This window comes from Corythoichthys intestinalis, chromosome 6 (genome assembly GCF_030265065.1).
Source record: "Corythoichthys intestinalis isolate RoL2023-P3 chromosome 6, ASM3026506v1, whole genome shotgun sequence".
Classification (NCBI taxonomy): domain Eukaryota; kingdom Metazoa; phylum Chordata; class Actinopteri; order Syngnathiformes; family Syngnathidae; genus Corythoichthys; species Corythoichthys intestinalis.
Genome location: NC_080400.1, coordinates 32,129,804 through 32,148,290, shown reverse-complemented (window position 1 = coordinate 32,148,290; position 18,487 = coordinate 32,129,804). Strand labels below are relative to the sequence as shown.

Below are 18,487 nucleotides of genomic sequence, written 5' to 3'. Positions count from 1 at the left end.
TATCCGCGTACACACACATGCCACACCCCTACAGTCCCACAGCTGCCCACAGTGACAAGCTGCAAGGGCAGTTATATAAGGAGGAACACCGCATCAATGGGTGCTTTATGTATGCTACACAACATAATAAAAAGCCATTTCAGCAAACTGTGAATGCATACAGTAGGAAATGATGATTAGAAAAACAACGTTATGGTACAGACAACTATGACACACATTAGTTTGCTAATGTTTCAAAATTAACTAGCTCAATGCCATGTATACGTATTAGGGCCGGGCAATTTTAATTCGCAATCAAAGTTTGAAAAAAATTCTCAGTGATCAGTTGTGACATAAATTGACCATACATGTACATTTAGATGCAAATTGATAGTTTTTCGAGTGATTTATTACCTGCAGGTGAAGTAAACTGTAATGCTAAACACAAAGAAAATTACACATATTTTGCACTAAGATAATAATTACAACATGTTTTTCAACAAAATTTCTAACAAAGACGCAATTCATTCGCTTATGAAAATTAGCGTTTCTTTGCAATGGATGTTCACACACAAACGCCTCGATGACATTCGTAGACAGGAAATATAACAAAGCTCACAGGTACAGTGGGGCAAATAAGTATTTAGTCAACCACTAATTGTGCAAGTTCTCCCATTTGAAAATATTAGAGAGGCCTGTAATTGTCAACATGGGTAAACCTCAACCAAGAGAGACAGAATGTGGAAAAAAAAAACAGAAAATCACATTGTTTGAATTTTAAAGAATTTATTTGCAAATCATGGTGGAAAATAAGTATTTGGTCAATGCCAAAAGTTCATCTCATTCCCAATACTTTGTTAGGTACCCTTTGTTGGCAATAACGGAGGCCAAACATTTTCTGTAACTCTTCACAATCTTTTCACGCACTGTTGCTGGTATTTTGGCCCATTCCTCCATGCAGATATCCTCTAGAGCAGTGATGTTTTGGGGCTGTCGTTGGGCAACACGGACTTTCAACTCCCTCCACAGATTTTCAATGGGATTGAGATCTGGAGACTGGTTAGGCCACTCCAGGACCTTTAAATGCTTCTTACGAAGCCACTCCTTTGTTGCCGTGGCTGTGTGTTTGGGATCATTGTCATGCTGAAAGATCCAGCCACGTCTCATCTTCAATGCCCTTGCTGATGGAAGGAGATTTTCCACTCAGAATCTCTCGATACATGAACCCATTCATTCTTTCCTTTACACAGATCAGTCGCCCTGGTCCCTTTACAGAAAAACAGCCCCAAAGCATGATGTTTCCACCCCTGTGCTTCACAGTGGGTATGGTGTTCTTTGGATGCAATTCAGTATTCTTTCTCCTCCAAACAGTAGAACCTGTGTTTCTACCAAAAAGTTCTATTTTGGTTTCATCTGACCATAACACATTCTCCCAGTCTTTTTCTGATCATCCAAATACTCTCTAGCAAACCGCAGACGGGCCTGGACGTGTACTTTCTTCAGCAGGGGGACACGTCTGGCAGTGCAGGATTTGAGTCCCTGGCAGCGCATTGTGTTACTGATAGCAGCCTTTGTTACTGTGGTCCCAGCTCTCTGTAGGTCATTCACTAGGTCCCCCCATGTGATTCTGGGATTTTTGCACACCGTTCTTGTTAGCATTTTGACGCCACGGGGTGAGATCTTGCATGGAGCCCCAGATCGAGGGAGATTATCAGTGGTCTTGTATGTCTTCCATTTTCTATTGATTGCTCCCACAGTTTTTTCTTTACACTAAGCATTTTACCTATTGTAGATTCAGTCTTCCTAGCCTGGTGCAGGTCTACAAATTTGTCTCTGGTGTCCTTCGACAGCTCTTTGGTCTTGTCCATAGTGGAGTTTGGAGTGTGACTGACTGAGGTAGTGGACAGGTGTCTTTTACACTGATGAGTTAAAACAGGTGCCATTAATACAGGTAACGAGTGGAGTCTCGTTAGATCTCGTGAGAAAAAGTTAGACCTCTTTGAAAGGCAGAAATCTTGCTTGTTTGTCGGTAACCAAATACTTATTTTCCACTCTAATTTGGTAATAAATTCTTTAAAAATCAAACAATGTGATTTTCTGTTTTTTTCCCCCCACATTGTGGAGGTTTACTCATGTTGACAATTACAGGCCTCTTTAATATTTTCTAGTAGGAGAACTTGCACAACTGGTGGTTGACTAAATACTTATTTGCCCTACTATATAGGCTCTTTGCACGCTGCCAAAACAAGTTTAATCAACATAGACTGCCAAATGAAGTTATATCAACAAAATGATTTTGGCAAGAGGTAGAGTATTCAGTCTTTCTGTGCTGCTAATTTTGTTAATGTTTTTTTGTTTTTTACCATTTCATTTCAGGCAGTTGCATTAATTTTCACACTTCCAGTTCATCAGCTTTTAACTGGTTTACAAAACAAAAATAAATAAATAAACAACACAAAAATGCCTATAAGGGAGTGGGATGAAGAAAATTTATCAAATCCCACCCCAATGTTTACTTAATATGCAGAGTTGGGTAGTAACGTGTTACATGTACTCCATTACATTTACATGAGTAACTTTTTGAGAAAAATGTATTTCTAAGAGTAGTTTTACGAAGCCATACCTTTTAATTGAGTAGATTTGTGAAGAAAAAACGCTACTCTTACTCCACTACTTTGGGCTGCACAAGAGTCATTACATTTTTCCTCTTTATTCTACATATTAGGTTTATTATTTTTTTTGCCAGCAATGCCATTGCCATGAGTAGCGCTACTAATTTCACCAATGAGACATCGCAACAAAAATCCATTGACTCCATTACACCAATCAGACGCAAGCTTGCCGTTCTAAGATCACGGCAGCCAGTTCAATCACGTGGTGTCTTTAAAGCACCATAAAAAATAAAGTATTTGACATAGAACGCTGCCCTCAACATAACTGGATTTGAAAAATGGATTTAAAACTCTCTCCCAGTTTTTATTTGGCACCGATTGACCACGGAAAACTGGAGTTCGGATCCTTTTAATTTCATAACAGTAATTATGAAGGAACTGCAGTATTCACTAACTAGGAACTATTTCCTCCAATAGAGGGCAGGGCACCCATGCCGTTTGGATCAATAATGCTTCATTTCTGTGTTTTTTTTTTCCTCTCTTGCCAGAATTCAATGATTTATTTCCCTTTGGCTTAATCTGGTTATGTAATGGGTTCATATAGATAAGTTTGTACTGAGAGAAAAAAATAACATTGTTTAACAAAAATAAAAAAAATTTAAAAAATTAACAGTTACAACATGACTCAACACTTGAGCATTGTTTCTTTTCACTGGATACTTTTTTAATTGTACTTGATTACATTTTTTTGGATGACTACTCTTACTTGCGTAATATCATATTGAAGTAACGCTACTCTTACTTGAGTAAAATTTTTGGCTACTCTACCCACTTCTGTTCATTTGTGAATAAAATCTTTGTTTCTCGTGTTTTCGTTGCAGATCCTTTACAACTACCAGTTAAAAAAATAATAGTAGGAAAAATGAGTATTGAAAATGTTGATTTGAGGGGTCAGATCACCCAGCCCTACCTAGTAAAATGAACTGCACTTAAAAGGGGGGTTTAACGACAAAGAAATTGTACCTATCGGTAAATAAATGTCGTTTTTTTGGGGGGGGTCAATAAGAATGTTTTTTTTTTTTAAGTTAAATACAAGTGAATCATACTAATCAAAGATACAGAGGTGGAATAAAAAAAATTTAAGGTGGTTTGATTTAGCTTTGCGTCCAATTTGAAGGAGTCTGCGTACCACTGGTCGTACTCGTACTGTACTTTCAAAACTAATCAATTTTGTCTAATTTGACAGAGAATCATCGACGTAGCTCGCATGTCCACTTCTTGTTCTTTGACAATAGTTACCTTTGGTCTGTGAGTTATTTTTTGCACTGGCAGCATCACAATCATGGACAACTCCCTAAACATACCATTTGATTGGTCATCTGAGATGTGTGAAATTCTGTTTGTTATTCAAGTTCTAGTTTTACCGAATGGTCAAATAATTAATCTAACAATTGTTCTAAGAGGCTTAAGTGTTGGATTGTGAGCGGAGTAAGGTAAAAATATGTTTACATGCATTTGTCACTATACATTTAGGATTTTTTTAATTGTCTTTGCACTACAGCGCCCCTTTTGCTCATGTTTTATTGGTCTCCGTGGTCATGCAGGGAATTTTTATGAGGACTTCAGTGTCACATATCGCCTTGTCACTCAAACCGCACTTTATACTGTATGCCATTGACATTCACAGCCTCATCCTCACATGTTTTTCGAGCATATGAATTAGTTTATGTTCACTCCTGAAACGCAAACTGAACAAACTGGTCAAGTCACACCGGTACAACTTTTACACCCTGACTTCTATTTTAGTGCGAACTCCTCCGCCAGACCCCCAGATTGGATTCCGTCTACTCAGCTGTCACTGCGTATGACCCTGCACATCCTGTTCCTTCTCCCTCATACACACTCCTTACCTTAAAATAATTAAATAATCTTTCAGTGCTATTGATGGTAATACACATCCAATCATATGGCTCTTTTCATTATCCTGTTGTGAAATGAGTTTGTCATTTGTAGGCGTCTAATCCATTTGAACTGGGAGATCTGGTAGCGCTGCAGCCCTCCTAGTTCAAATGGATTGGATAGTGACCACTGTCAATGGCAGCCACTGTGGTTTGGCCGTGAATGACTAAATAGTACACCTGTCCATCCAATTTCACTCGTCTGATAACATTTTACATTTTAAAGTCTTACAAATGCGCTTTAAAACAATGCATGTATACAGTACGTGTTCAAATGCGTGTGTTTGTGGGTCTGTGAGGGTCATGTTGGGGTGAAGCGGTTCAAATATCATTCGGCCATTTTAAGAAAGTGGATAGATTGTCGTGACGCTTTCAACATGGGGCCTCACAGTCAGTATCCGGTCAACATTATAGGAGACATGCAGTGAAACAAGTAAGTGTGTGTGTAACATGCACAAGAGATGTCCATACTACCTCCTCCAAAAGCTCAATACCGGTGATTAGAGATGAGTGGACATCTGGCTCTAGATGACTAGTTTTTACAAAACTTGACAGTTCAAGTGACCTCATGCGGCCGCCGTCTGTTGCTGGTCAGGTTACCTCATGCAACCTGTACACACACAATGTTTTGTTTTCTAATGTAACTTTAATGGCGATCTGCACACATTTTTCAGGGGATTGACTGTTTAAGCCCTTCACTTGGTAAGCAACAATAATCATTTTCTCAAAGCCCCGAGCCTACCCAGCAAATCTCAGCATGATTAAAACACACAAACACGGCCGCGAGTTTAATACCCAGAATAACGTTTGATTTTATCTAAATGAAGCACAATTGAAACAAGGTGGAGTGTATTACTCCACTGGGAAGAATACTTCAGATGAGAAATCAGGAATTTAAAAAGTTACAGAAATACAACCTTTCTGGCTAGGAGGCAAATTCTTTTGAGATGGAAGTCTCCATTCCCACCTAAGCAAGCCCATTGGATCAGAGAGATGTTATATTTTCTCAAACTGGAAAAAATAAGATTGACACTGTGGATCGGCTGAGTCCTTTGAGGACGTCTGGGACCCTTTTTTGTTCTATGTTAGAAGCACAGAATTTCATCTTCGTGTGGATGTTTGAACTTTGCCTGGGAAATCGCCAAATATATATGTATTACTTTTTCTTGATCAGTGCCGTTTTCCCATCTAAAGGGGAACAATTATCATATAGTTTTTTGGGGGAGAGATATGTGCCATGGGTGGAGGTGGGGTAGAGGGTGGTTTTATCGTTTCGTTCATCCATCCATCCAGCCAGCCAGCCATCCATCCATCCATTATCTTCCGCTTATTCCGGGGTCGGGTCGCGGGGGCAGCAGCTTTAGCAGGGAAGCCCAGACTTCCCTCTCCCCAGCCACTTCAGCCAGCTCCTCCAGCGGGATTCCAAGGCGTTCCCAGGCCAGCTGAGCGACATAGTCTCTCCAGCGTGTCCTGGGTCGACCCCGGGGCCTCCCGCCGGTGGGACATGCCCGGAACACCGCTCCAGGGAGGCGTCCAGGAGGCATCCGAACCAGATGCCCGAGCCACCTCAACTGGCTCCTCTCAACGCGGAGGAGTAGTGACACCAAGCCTCTCCCGGATGACCGAGCTTCTCACCCGACGTTTCGTTCATTTGACTTGCATTGTTTTGATATGTTAAAAAATGGGGGAAATGCTCAAATGTTATCACCTCATTATGTAATGAGACTCGTGTGTCTAATAAACAAAGTCTACAAAAAGAAGTTACAGAAATAATGAATTATTGTAACAAAAAATGATAATCATTTAAAAAATATAAAGTCCAATCTTAATTGAAATATCTATAACAATGCAAATTATTATTTACAATATTTTTCTTGGATTTTGATAAATATGTATTCATCTTAATTAAAATTTAATACATTCATTAATATGAAATAATGTCAATAACTTGTTGAATTAACAGTATGACGAATCTTATTATACGTGCATTCAAATAACCTTGTTCGAGTGGACAATGCAATTTTTTCTTAGTTTTCTTCTTCCATCTGCACTTGCAGCATATATAGGCATAAGTGATGTATTGCAGAGTGGTTATTGGGAGCAATCTATTATTTTTCTGTCACTATGAACAACAAGTTTTCAAACTCACACACATGGCGAGACAATTCTCATAACAACAACAATGTACTCTTTCAGCCATGGTCTTCGAGTACGACAGCATCCAGGTGACGTCGTTTAGCCGCGTTGGATCCTGGGAAAACAATGGGATCAGGTAAGCTCCTCGGGCCCGTCATGTCACAAAATAATGGAAGAAACATGGGAAGTTGGCGGCTTTTACTTTCAGAACAATGCCATTTTTGTTACGTGTAATTTATTTTGCCAATTTTTAAAAACATAATAAATGTGACACATAACTTTAATATATTAATTCATATTTAAAGTTTTATACATTTCGACACACCCTTGTTTTCTTGCGTTGCGGCGGACTATTACAACTTTTACTTTTTAATGTCAAATTTGCAAGCGGAAGTTGGTACTAGATGCTGTGAGGAAACATGCTAGTCGTGTCTGTCCGATGACAGCGAATAGAGAAAGCAGCAGGTGGATGGATCATTGACGCTTTTGTTACTTTTTAACACCAACGAGCTTCTCATCATCACACAAGCCGGCTGACAATGTCTCACAAATCACATTCTTATTGATATTAAAACAGCTTCCGCTCGCAGACCACAGAGCAGACGAGATCCCGGCGCAGGGTGGACTTAGCAGGTAGGCTAAAAATAACTTTTGGTGGGAGTGGAAACGAGCTTGCGTCTTTTGTTTTTGTTTACTTCTGGGTGAAGCTCCCAAACGTTGTCATAATGTTGCCTCTTCTTTTGCAAACGTCATTTAATTTGACAAACAATTGACTTTAAAGTGTCCAGTTTGGGACATTTGTGTGTGAATTAAAATTATTGCTTGCGGGCCCTGTTGCACGCTGCCTGAAAGAAAGGGATGTCTGTGGATGCGTTTAGCATATGAACATTTTACCCTTTTGTCAAGATTGGGTTAGCACTTTTTTTATTTTTTATGAGAAAATAATAGAATATCAACAGTATAATTTTATTAATAGTAGTGTAATAACTAGGGTTGTTCCGATCATGTTTTTTTGATCCCGATCCGATCCCGATGGTTTTAGTTTGAGTATCTGCCGATCCCGATATTTCCCGATCCGATTGCTTTTTTTTTTGCTCCCGATTCAATTCCAATCATTCCCGATAATTTTTGCTGATCATATACATTTTGACAATGCATTAAGAAAAAAATGAATAAACTCGGATGAATATATACATTCAACATACAGTACATAAATACTGTATTTGTTTATTATGACAATAAATCCTCAAGATGGCATTTACATTATTAACATTCTTTCTGTGAGAGGGATCCACGGATAGAAAGACTTGTGACTTTGTATATTGTGACAAAATATTGCCATCTAGTGTATTTGTTGAGCTTGATGATACTGCGGCCATCCCAAATGCATGATGGGAAGTGGACCCATGACTGTGCGTAGTGCTACCAATTGATATATCTTCTCTGCGTTGGGAAATAACTTAAGGTGTTAAGACAAAGATCAGTTGCCACCTTGTTTTTTTCACATTGCTTCCCATGATATTTCTAATCATAGGGAGAGGGATTGCAAGGCTTTAGCAAATTAACAAAAGGCTCCAAAGGCTGCCAAAATTCACTCTACTCATTTTGCGCTGCCTATTATCACTCTATATAGGTAGGACAGCGTTATTACAGATTGAGCATGACAATGAGGGAGAGGGTCGTGCAGCATACATTAATAGCGTTAAATATTTAAACGTGACACATTTTTAAATAAATTAATTGCCGTCTTATCGGGATATTATTGATAACCCTACCTTAAGCCTAAACTAAAGACTCTGGATGAGTGTAACATATTAAGTCTGTAACATTAAATACAATTAGAAAACGATATTAAAAAAAAAAAAAATTAAAAAGGCATGGCTGATATTTTTTTTGCCGATTGCGATACTTTGAAAATGACGTGATGCCGATCGATCGGGACATCTTTAGTAATAACGATTAGTAGTACTACTACTAATAGTTCACTATTTACTACCATTTACTAATAACGATAAATAGCGATAAATTTGCACAGGCAGACTGTCATATAATTTGAAAATCTGAATCAATGTATGAAATACAAATTAACTGTTTCTCGTTGATTTATTTACCAGCTTTGAATTTAACATATGTAACAATTGCACACGCACTCGAAACATGCAAGTATATAAGCATTTCTTTTAAACAATAAGAATTCAAGTATGAACATTTATAACAGCTTGTACGACTTGAACAATGTACATGATAAAAATCAATACGACGACTGTGCAAACATGTCATTGTAACACAAATGCCTTGCAGCTTAAACAGTACACTTCCAACAACTTATTCTTCAAGGTTTCAGTTTTTTTTTTTAATCAGATTTTTTTTTTTTTTTTTTTTAATGGATACACACTTACATGCACCTCCCACACAGAGGGACACACATTAAATCTATATTGCTCTTATGCCATTGAAACATTTAAGATTTTATGACGGCAGTAATGAGACAGAATAACAGAAATGCACAACAAAGCAAACACAAAAAATAGCTGTGGCCATTAAACGGTCACTGTTGGATTATAATTTATGATGAATGCCTTACCATCATAACAAATTTCAAAGGAATCACACACACACACACAGATACAAAATAACATGACATTGCTAGATGCAGCCCGTGCACAATCCACTCATTATGTTCAGCCGTTTCAACAAGGTTACAGCCGCTATCCGACTCCATCACGTTCATTTGTGGCCGCTGTTAGCCGCTAGCGTTAGCCTGTGGCCTGGCTACCAGTAGAAAGCACTGAAAAGACACGCTCCTGAAATCGTGAGACGCAGGGAGGAAAGCGAGTGAAAGCCTGTCTGGAGGACACCAAGAGTCTACTTAATGTCGGGTGAAAGTTTGGTGAAGTTCCCTGAAGCCGGTGTAGGCGCACTATCCTATTCCCCTCACTATCCACTCGCGGGGGCCTGCGCTTGTCAGTGACGTTCCTTATTCTCGCTATATGATTATGCAACTTTAACATTAGTTAATAATACGCTCTGTGTGTAGTATCATCCATCGCTTTTCCTTTTTAAATGGGCACTTTTAAGCGAACGCAAGAAGTAACAACGGGAACATTTTTAAACAGGCATTTCACGGGAGAGCATTTCGACTCTTCGGCCAAACATATAGCGAGAGCGAGTGGATAGTGAGGGGAAGAGGATAGTGAACCTACACCGGACTCCATCACGTTTCCTTGTAGCGTTAGCCTGGCGGGCTTCTGTTTGTTTGAGTTCCTGATAACCGTGTGACTTCATACGTAAGCACACTGACTGCTTTCTTTAAGGGGAGTTAACATAGCCGAACAACACAGAGTCAAAGCCCGATGAAAAGTCTCTATTTTCTTCTTTTATTTAATTACCGAATTTACCGACATGGTCAAAATTACGTCGGTCATCGTGAAGAATTTTGGTAACGGTAAATTTTCGGTGTACCGCCCGCCTCTAAGTAGTAGTAGTGTAATCAATCCAGAGGTGGGTAGCGTAGCCAAAAATTCTATTCAAGTAAGAGTAGCGTTACTTCAAAATAATATTACTCAAGTAAAAGTAGTCATCCGAAAGATATACTTAAGTACAAGTAAAAAAAGTATTTGGAGAAATGAATACTCAAGCAAAGAGTAACATTGTGAGTAACTGCTTAAAAAATTTTTTTTTTTCTCAGCACAAAGTTATCTATAGGAACTGTTGTTACAGTGATACTGTACAATAACCCATTACATAACCACATTAAGCCAAAGAAATAGAAAAAAAAATCATTGAATTCCAGAGAAAGAGAAAAATGACAGAAATGAAGCATTATTCATTCCAAAGAGCATGAGTGCCCTTCAGTGGAGAAAATATTTCCTAGTGTGAATAGTTCTTTCATAATTATTACACTGGTACCTCTACATACGCTTCGAGGACCTTGTTTGTGAGTCGAAATTGTCGTATGTCGAGCAGGATTTTCCCATAAAAATACATTATAATTACTGTCAAGTTCAAAATTAGATCCTTAGGTAGACATTGTAAAATTGCCCAAAAATAAGGAGAGAAGACACTCAGTTTTCTTGGCCAAGGAGGTCAAACATGTGACTCAGTAGCCACCAAGATTGATCTAAAGGAAAAAAACCCTCCTTGGTATTTTATTTAGGGGTTTTCCCTGAACAAAATGGGCGTCGCCCTGAGGGAGGGGAAAGCAAGCTGGCGACACCCATGTGGTTTTTTATTGGCTATGTGTGTGCATGTAGGTGGAATTTAAGTGATACACGTGTGTGGAGCAAGAGCTTATGTAAACAATCAAAACAATCATATAAACAGTCAAAATAATATATAAGCAGTCAAAATAATGCAGACACTCTTAGTTATGCAACGTTAAACAATCAGCAGAATAGTCCAAACACTTCCAGTTGTGCACCGCTGTGGCCCTGGAAGATGTCCTCGGATGGAAAATCGTCCTCGAAGGGCTAGGCGAAAGTCCAAACCCCAGGTGCTGGGGTTGTCTGGAAGGTCCAGTTACGCAACGGCGCGACCATGAAGCCACTCCGACCCTCTTTCTACACTTTGTAACACTTAAGCATTATACTACAATCTGGTATAGCAAGCAATGATCATTTACTGGTTATATATGTAAGAAAAATATGGCAATATGTATTATTTATGGTATATATGAGCATAAGCATAACTAGAAGTAAGAAGAATATGGCAGTATGTATTATTTATGGTATATATGAGCATAAGCAAATATTCAATCAACCAACCAAGGAAACATTTAATGAATCAAACCCCGATAATTATCTTAACAATTACATTAGTTCGTTCCACTGCCCGAAAACCTACACTAATTTCATAATAAATATAAATGTTACTATTGCAAATGTCAATTACAAAGAGCAAAACAAATACATTATGGATAAAAATTGTAATAATAATATAATTATAGTAATAATAACACCTGTAATAATGTTACAAACCGGGTTTTAATGTGGCAAATGTGTTTGCGTGGTGTACCTGAACGCATCGCGTGACTGACTTGATAGAGTGAGCTTTTTAGTTTCACTTTACTTGCTGCGGGGGACACTAGGCACAAGTTGATGCAATAAATGATGAGAAACCTGACAAAGCTGGCGATTTCTTTGGCGATGTTACCAGAATAATAATTGCCACCTTAACTTATAAAGACTGGTGAACGGAGGCGGATCGTCATAGACCATCTACGGCCGTATTGTCGAGCCAGTTCACGGGGGTGCACCCCATGCTCATATTTTTTTATCATATCTATCTTCATGTCAATGGTAATGGTAACGGTCACCTTTTTTCCTTTTTTTTTCACCACCAGGAGTAACATTGTTAGAACCCATGTTGATTTCTCCCACAAGAAAATCTGCCATGCGTCCGTCTTGCGGGAAAACAAAGAAACTGCGGTGCTGTCATAGATTGTCGTATTTCGAGCATGTTGTTGGATGTAGAAACAAATGGCGAGTCAAATTTGACGTCGGATGTCAAAAAGAAAGTGTGTCGAAGCGATCGTATGTTGAGGTACCACTGTATTATGAAATTAAAAGGATCATATCTCCAGTTTTCCATGGTCAATCGGTGCCAAATAAAGACTGGGAGAGAGGTTAAAATCTGCGCTTTCGAGTGATGTTGAGCGCAGCGCTGTTTGTCAAATACTTCATTTTTTATGGTGCTTTAAAGACGTCACGTGATTGAACAGTCTGGCGTGATCATAGAACCATAAGCTTGCGTCTGATTGGTATAATGGAGTCATGTGATTATTGTTGCGGCATCTCATTGGTGAAATTGGTACAGCTACTCTTGGCATCGCTCCCAGAAAAAATCTAATATGTAGACTAAAGAGGAAAAATGTGACGACTCAAAGTAACAGACTAAGAGTCGAGTTTTTTCTTCACATATCTACTCAAATAAAAAGTATGGCTTAGTCAAACTACTCTTAGAAAAACATTTTTCTCAAAAAGTTACTCAAGTAAATGTAACGGAGTACATGTACTGCGTTACTACCCACCTCTGAATAAAATTTATAAATTAAAATTTTCATTATTATTTTTATTTTCTCATTTACGAAAGTCATGTGAAATATTGAAATATTTTAAATGCTCAATTTATATATTTAATAAAAATCGATATTTTTTTGAGTAAAACGTGTTTTTTTTTTTTTAATTTAAAAAATGAAAAAGATGTTTTCATGTAGCAACTGCTTTCATATCTAACAATTCAACAATCAGTAAAAAGTAAGTACGTACCTTATATACTCTAACATTTTTTAAATTCGTAACTTTTAATAAAAATTGCATCATGTAGCCAGTACCCTAAATCTTGACACATAATCTCACTTTATGTTTTTTTATCTTTATAAATCTAAACAGGCCACAAACAGCTGGATTTGTTTTAGGCTAAAACACAAGATTTATGTAAAGACTTTATTTGTAAATTTAAAATGTTTTTGTTAGAATTAGGGCTGTAAACGTTTAAATTGTTTAACCGTGTTAATTACGGCTTAAAAATTGATTAATCGCAATTAATCGCAATTCTAACCATCTATAAAATATGCCATATTTTTCTGTAAATTATTGTTGGAATGGAAAGATAAGACACAAGATGGATATATACATTCAACATGCGGTACATAAGGACTGTATTTGTTTATTATAACAATAAATCAACAAGATGGCATTACCATTATTAACATTCTGTGAAAGCGATCCATGGATAGACAGACTTGTAGTTCTTCAAAGATAAATGTTAGTACAAGTTATAGAAATGTTATATTAAAACCCCTCTTAATGTTTTCGTTTTAATAAAATTTGTAAAATTTTCAATCAAAAAATAAACTAGTAGCCCCCCTGTTGATGTCAATAATTACTTACACAATGCTCATGGGTGCTGAAGCCTATAAAACCAGTCGCACCCAAGCGCCAGCAGAGGGCAGCAAAACTCCATAAAACACAATTAAGAAGTGGGCAGTTCACTGTACTGTCATTTAAATCTGTCTGAGCGGGGCATGTGCGTTAATTGCGTCAAATATTTTAACGTGATTAATTTTAACAAATTAATTACCGCCCGTTAACGCGATAATTTTGACAGCCCTAGTTAGAACACACTATCATGTTTATGCAGCCTTTTTTTAACCATTGTTTACAACATCTCAACAAAGGAAATATTTATTTTTAAGGGTCTTAAAACATTTTAATCAAACACATTTTTTCATTTAAATATGTCTGCTTGTTTTCTTTGTGTAGTGCGCGTCTGACTTGACTGTGCAGTCATGTTGTCGGCGGAAGAGATCCTTTGCAGCACGCAGCAGGTGATCGCTGGCCTGGAGGCGCTCCGAGGAGAGAATCACAGCCTGCTGGAGAGCCTGCAAGCGCACGGCCGGGGTGCTGAAATGCCCGTCGAGACCGGAGGCGGAAGCGTGGAGCTGGAGAAGAGCGGCATTATACGTCAGTCGCTGGAAAGGATCGAGCTGGGCCTCAGCGAAGCACAGGTAGCGTCCGTAGCCAAAAGGCAAAAACGAATGAAAACCACGACATCAGTCAGACAGACCGGGTCTTTTACTTTGTACGGCAGGTGATGATGGCGCTGTCGGCTCATTTGGGTTCTCTCGAGGCCGAGAAACAGAAGCTGCGGGCTCAGGTGAGTTTGGAAATTGCGATGAAGAGGAGGAGCTTCAACCCACTTGTTTTGCACTGGTTTCAGGTGCGCCGCCTGTGTCAGGAGAACCAGTGGCTGCGTGACGAGCTCGCGGGCGCCCAGCAGAGACTGCAGGAGCGTGAGCAGGACATGGTCACGCTGGAGGAGCAAAACAGACATCTCCAATTCATGGCCTCCATCCGCAAGTACGACCAGGAGGAGCCACCTCCACCGCCGGTGAGAAGCACGACATAATGTGCGCCACACCTCTAGTGGAGCGAGGAAACATTTACCCTTTGATTACATTTCACATTGTTGTTCGGATCCTTGAAAATGGTCATTCATGTTTTCAGCGACGTCCACCATCAGTGATATTGTGCGCTGCATCAACAAACGGATGGACAAAGAGGAAACAGAAGACAGTTTTTTTGTAGATATATTTTTCTACTTTTGTATTTTCCCTTTTTTGTTGAATATTTGCGTAATTTCATATTATATTCATTATTCCTCCATTACATTTTTTTTATTTTAAGAGCTTTGTAATTTTCCGCTTATATTTGCATTTTTCATCAAATAGCGTGGTATTCTTAAATAAGTGTTCCCCCATCCAATTAAAACAATTTTTCATTTTAATTTTTTTTTTTTTTTAATTCTGGCATTTTTTTGCATTTTTTTCCAAACAGATATTTTTCTATTTTAAAAAAAAGTATCACAATTTCTTTGTCTTATTTTAGCAGTTTCAATTGTTTAACTGTTTTATTTTCTTTTCTTACAATTTCTGCCAAAATTTAAAAAAACACTAGAATATATATTTCTACTATTTTTTTGTACTAATCATGTTTAATATTTTTTACCTATTATTCCTTCCTGTAAAATATCTGTTTGTCCGTTCATCATTTCTCTTTATTCTTAATTTTTTCACCTTCTGTTTTTGGTATCTTTTGCTTTTTGTGCATGTTTTTAAATCCCGTTTCCAACATTTTCCAACTATTTTTTGTAACACCACTGTATTTTTGTCTCATACTATTTCTAGGATGACAAGAACATATCATCCAACAAAGAATCTCTGGATGACCTTTTCCCTGCTGAGGACGAGGAATCGTCACAAAGTAACGTCCGCAAGTGCACACAAGTGCACAAATAACAAAATGTTAACGGCTTGAATTTGTGCGTCAGTGTCGACGTCGCAGCACCACCACAGCAGCGCGGTGGCGGCAGCCCAGCAGGGAGGGTACGAGATTCCCGCTCGCCTCCGGACCCTCCACAACCTTGTTATCCAGTACGCTTCCCAAGGACGATACGAGGTGGCCGTGCCTCTCTGTAAACAGGTGAACACTAGAGGAAGTGACATGGTCCTTAAACAAATGAAAAAATATGTATTTGAGATGATATGACTGAAACTTGTCAACCCTCCACAGGCCTTGGAAGACTTGGAAAAGTCGTCGGGCCACACCCACCCTGATGTGGCCACCATGTTAAACATTTTGGCACTGGTCTACAGGTGAGTTCAGTTACTATAGCAACACATCACATCCAATCTGATTCCCCCTACCATATACTGTAATTTCCAGAATATAACGCGCACTTTTTTTCCCCAAAATCAACTTGTAAAATCATGGTGCGCATTATAAACGGGTACAGGGATGGAGACAAAAATATAAATATATTATATATAGGAAGACCGATTTTTTTTTTTTTTATCGACACGGCCATGTTGTGTTGAAGAAACATGTGGCGATCCGTTGCCGACCATTACGGTATGTGACGTCACCATTTTGTTTCTAATCCGCGTTGCTTTATTGACATTTAGGCTGCAACAAAATACGGTAGCAATGTCTGTCTCACATGCAACCCGCGGAATATAACTATCTTTCCGGCTGTTCCCTCAAAAAAATACCTCCCCTCGGGAACTATACAACATGCCAACATAAGTTCCGTCGGTGAATTCTGTTATAACTCGCTACACGGTAATCCTTCACTCTGATTGTTCGAATGATTTCGTCTGTGTTAAATTTCGCTTTTTTCACTCTTCATAAAGCACAGAATTTAGTTTCTTGAACTCATTTGAGTCAACGTTTATTACAGCGCCGCAACTCGGACCGTAACAAACATAACACAACACAGATTTTCTGTGTCCGTCAACTATATCTGTCCTTCAGGAAACTCAAATCCAAATAACAATGCTTCCTATTGTTACATTCTAGTCAACAGGGATGCGCTCTTCTGATTTCCGACCTAAATCACCACTTTTATTTTACCGTATCAATCCATGGAAGAAACATTCATTTATCATGATGAAATGAGCAAGTTATACAGCAGCCTTTAAAAGAAAAATCACATGTTTTGTTTTCTCCTGGATTCTGATAAGTTGAAGAAGTTGTCAGATCATATTATTACCGTACATATTGTCAGTTTACGGTAATGTTATAAACTACCAACGTGATATGCTTGTGCTGTGTTTCACCAGTCAGTAAAATGACATTTCTGTATCTGTACACGAGCTCTGTTTTCTTGTATTCTTCTATTTATTGGTGCTAAAATTAGGGTGCGCGTTATACACGGGTACAATAATTTTCCATAGATTTTACAAGTAAATTTGGGGTGCGCGTTATACAAGGGTGCTCCTTATATTCGGGAAATTACGGTATATTCGCGTATAGGTCACTGTTGTTTTACCAAATGTTTTGCCACAAAAATGTGGGCGGGACCTCTGCGCTAGATTTGCTGACCGTTGCCCAATTTAGACAGTTGTAAAACTGAAAAAGCATACAACTTAACATAAGCTACGTATACGGATGTCCCGATCACATATTTTTGCACCCAAGTCCGAGTCACCTGATTTTGAGAATCTGCCAGTACCGAGTCCCGAACCGATACAAAAAAAAAGTGTTTTTCAAAAAAAAAGAGAAAAAAAAAGGTTTTAAATATGTTACTGTCCCACCAAGCCGCCTTCATAATGTGAATTATTTTAAAACAAGAATAACGTAGAAAAATTTGCCGTTTTGAAGTCAAGAAGGGTGACCTACGTGAATTGTGTAGATCCGAGGATAATTATTGTTGGGGGGGGGGGGATTTTTTTTAAATGTCAGACGTTTGGTATGCAAGCAGGGAAATTGCCACAAAGCCAAAAAAGCGCACCAGAGTGGCCAAAACATCGACTCATTTAAACGAAACAAAGGAGGGTACATTATTGTGTCCTGTCCCTTCAATGCCAAGCTTGGCTGCACGTCGGCCGTGAATGAACACCTAAAGCGCCGTCACCCAGTTGTTAATTTTGGAAGACGACAGGAGACAATTACAAGCTGGCAAATCGTAAGTCCATCTAACTAACTAATGACGTGTATTATTGAAGTTGCTAAGCATGTCGCGATATGCAATGAGTCCATTTGTCGCACTGTAAATAAAAATGAGGGCGGCAATTTTCGTGGCTGCGTTTTATCGCCGCATGCGCATATGCATGCATACATTTGTGCATGCGTGCTGATGGCATATGAGACAACCGTTCCTTTCACAGATGTTTATTGGTCATCAACAACCCGTAGAATTAAAGTTCAGACATACAAAATAAGGAAACGCCTCTATATTAAACACCGTAAACGTTCGCATTGCTACATTGAGGTTAACGGGGACAAAAGGCAACCTACTTTAGCCTGCTATAAAACATTGGCAGTCTTCTCCAAAATGCAAACTTGCGGTTAAAAAGTGACACTTCAAAAATGAAAAATCGCTGGTTAATAGCATTTGCAAACAAAAAAGAAGAAAAATAAAATGATTACTGACACCGCATGGAATGACAAAAAGACCTTTTTTTGCTGTCATAAAATCAATAACGTCTGGCCCGCAAACAGACTTAATAAATTGTTCAGAAGCACTGCTACCAGCATATGAAGTAGCTTACACACTAAATGCTGCTCCTCATTTACCCACTAAAAGGCAGCAGCACTCTAAGCAACATTACCCCATGTGACTCTTTACTCCTAAAATGGCGACAATCAACAACAACAAAAAGTTGACTGCAACGGCCGACGCTTCAAGGATAGGTGGAAATTGGACTATTTCTTCACTAAAATACTCAAGAACTGTGTCTGCCTCATTTGCAAAAGAGACCGTCACTGTTTTTAAAGAGTTCAATTTGAGGCGATATTACCA

At 38.6% G+C, this 18,487-nt stretch overlaps 1 protein-coding gene across 1 annotated transcript in view; it reads left to right on the top strand.

Annotated features, from left to right (window-relative positions):
* The first annotated feature begins 7,127 nt into the window (after positions 1-7,127).
* Positions 7,128-18,487, top strand: part of klc3 (kinesin light chain 3) — a 30,675-nt gene continuing 19,315 nt past the window's right edge. The window contains exons 1-7 of the mRNA XM_057839077.1: positions 7,128-7,318; positions 13,948-14,192; positions 14,276-14,341; positions 14,405-14,575; positions 15,372-15,447; positions 15,515-15,666; positions 15,757-15,839. Of these exons, the coding sequence (XP_057695060.1) occupies positions 13,974-14,192; positions 14,276-14,341; positions 14,405-14,575; positions 15,372-15,447; positions 15,515-15,666; positions 15,757-15,839 (767 nt within the window). The 5' untranslated portion in view covers positions 7,128-7,318; positions 13,948-13,973. The remainder of the gene's footprint in view (positions 7,319-13,947; positions 14,193-14,275; positions 14,342-14,404; positions 14,576-15,371; positions 15,448-15,514; positions 15,667-15,756; positions 15,840-18,487) is intronic.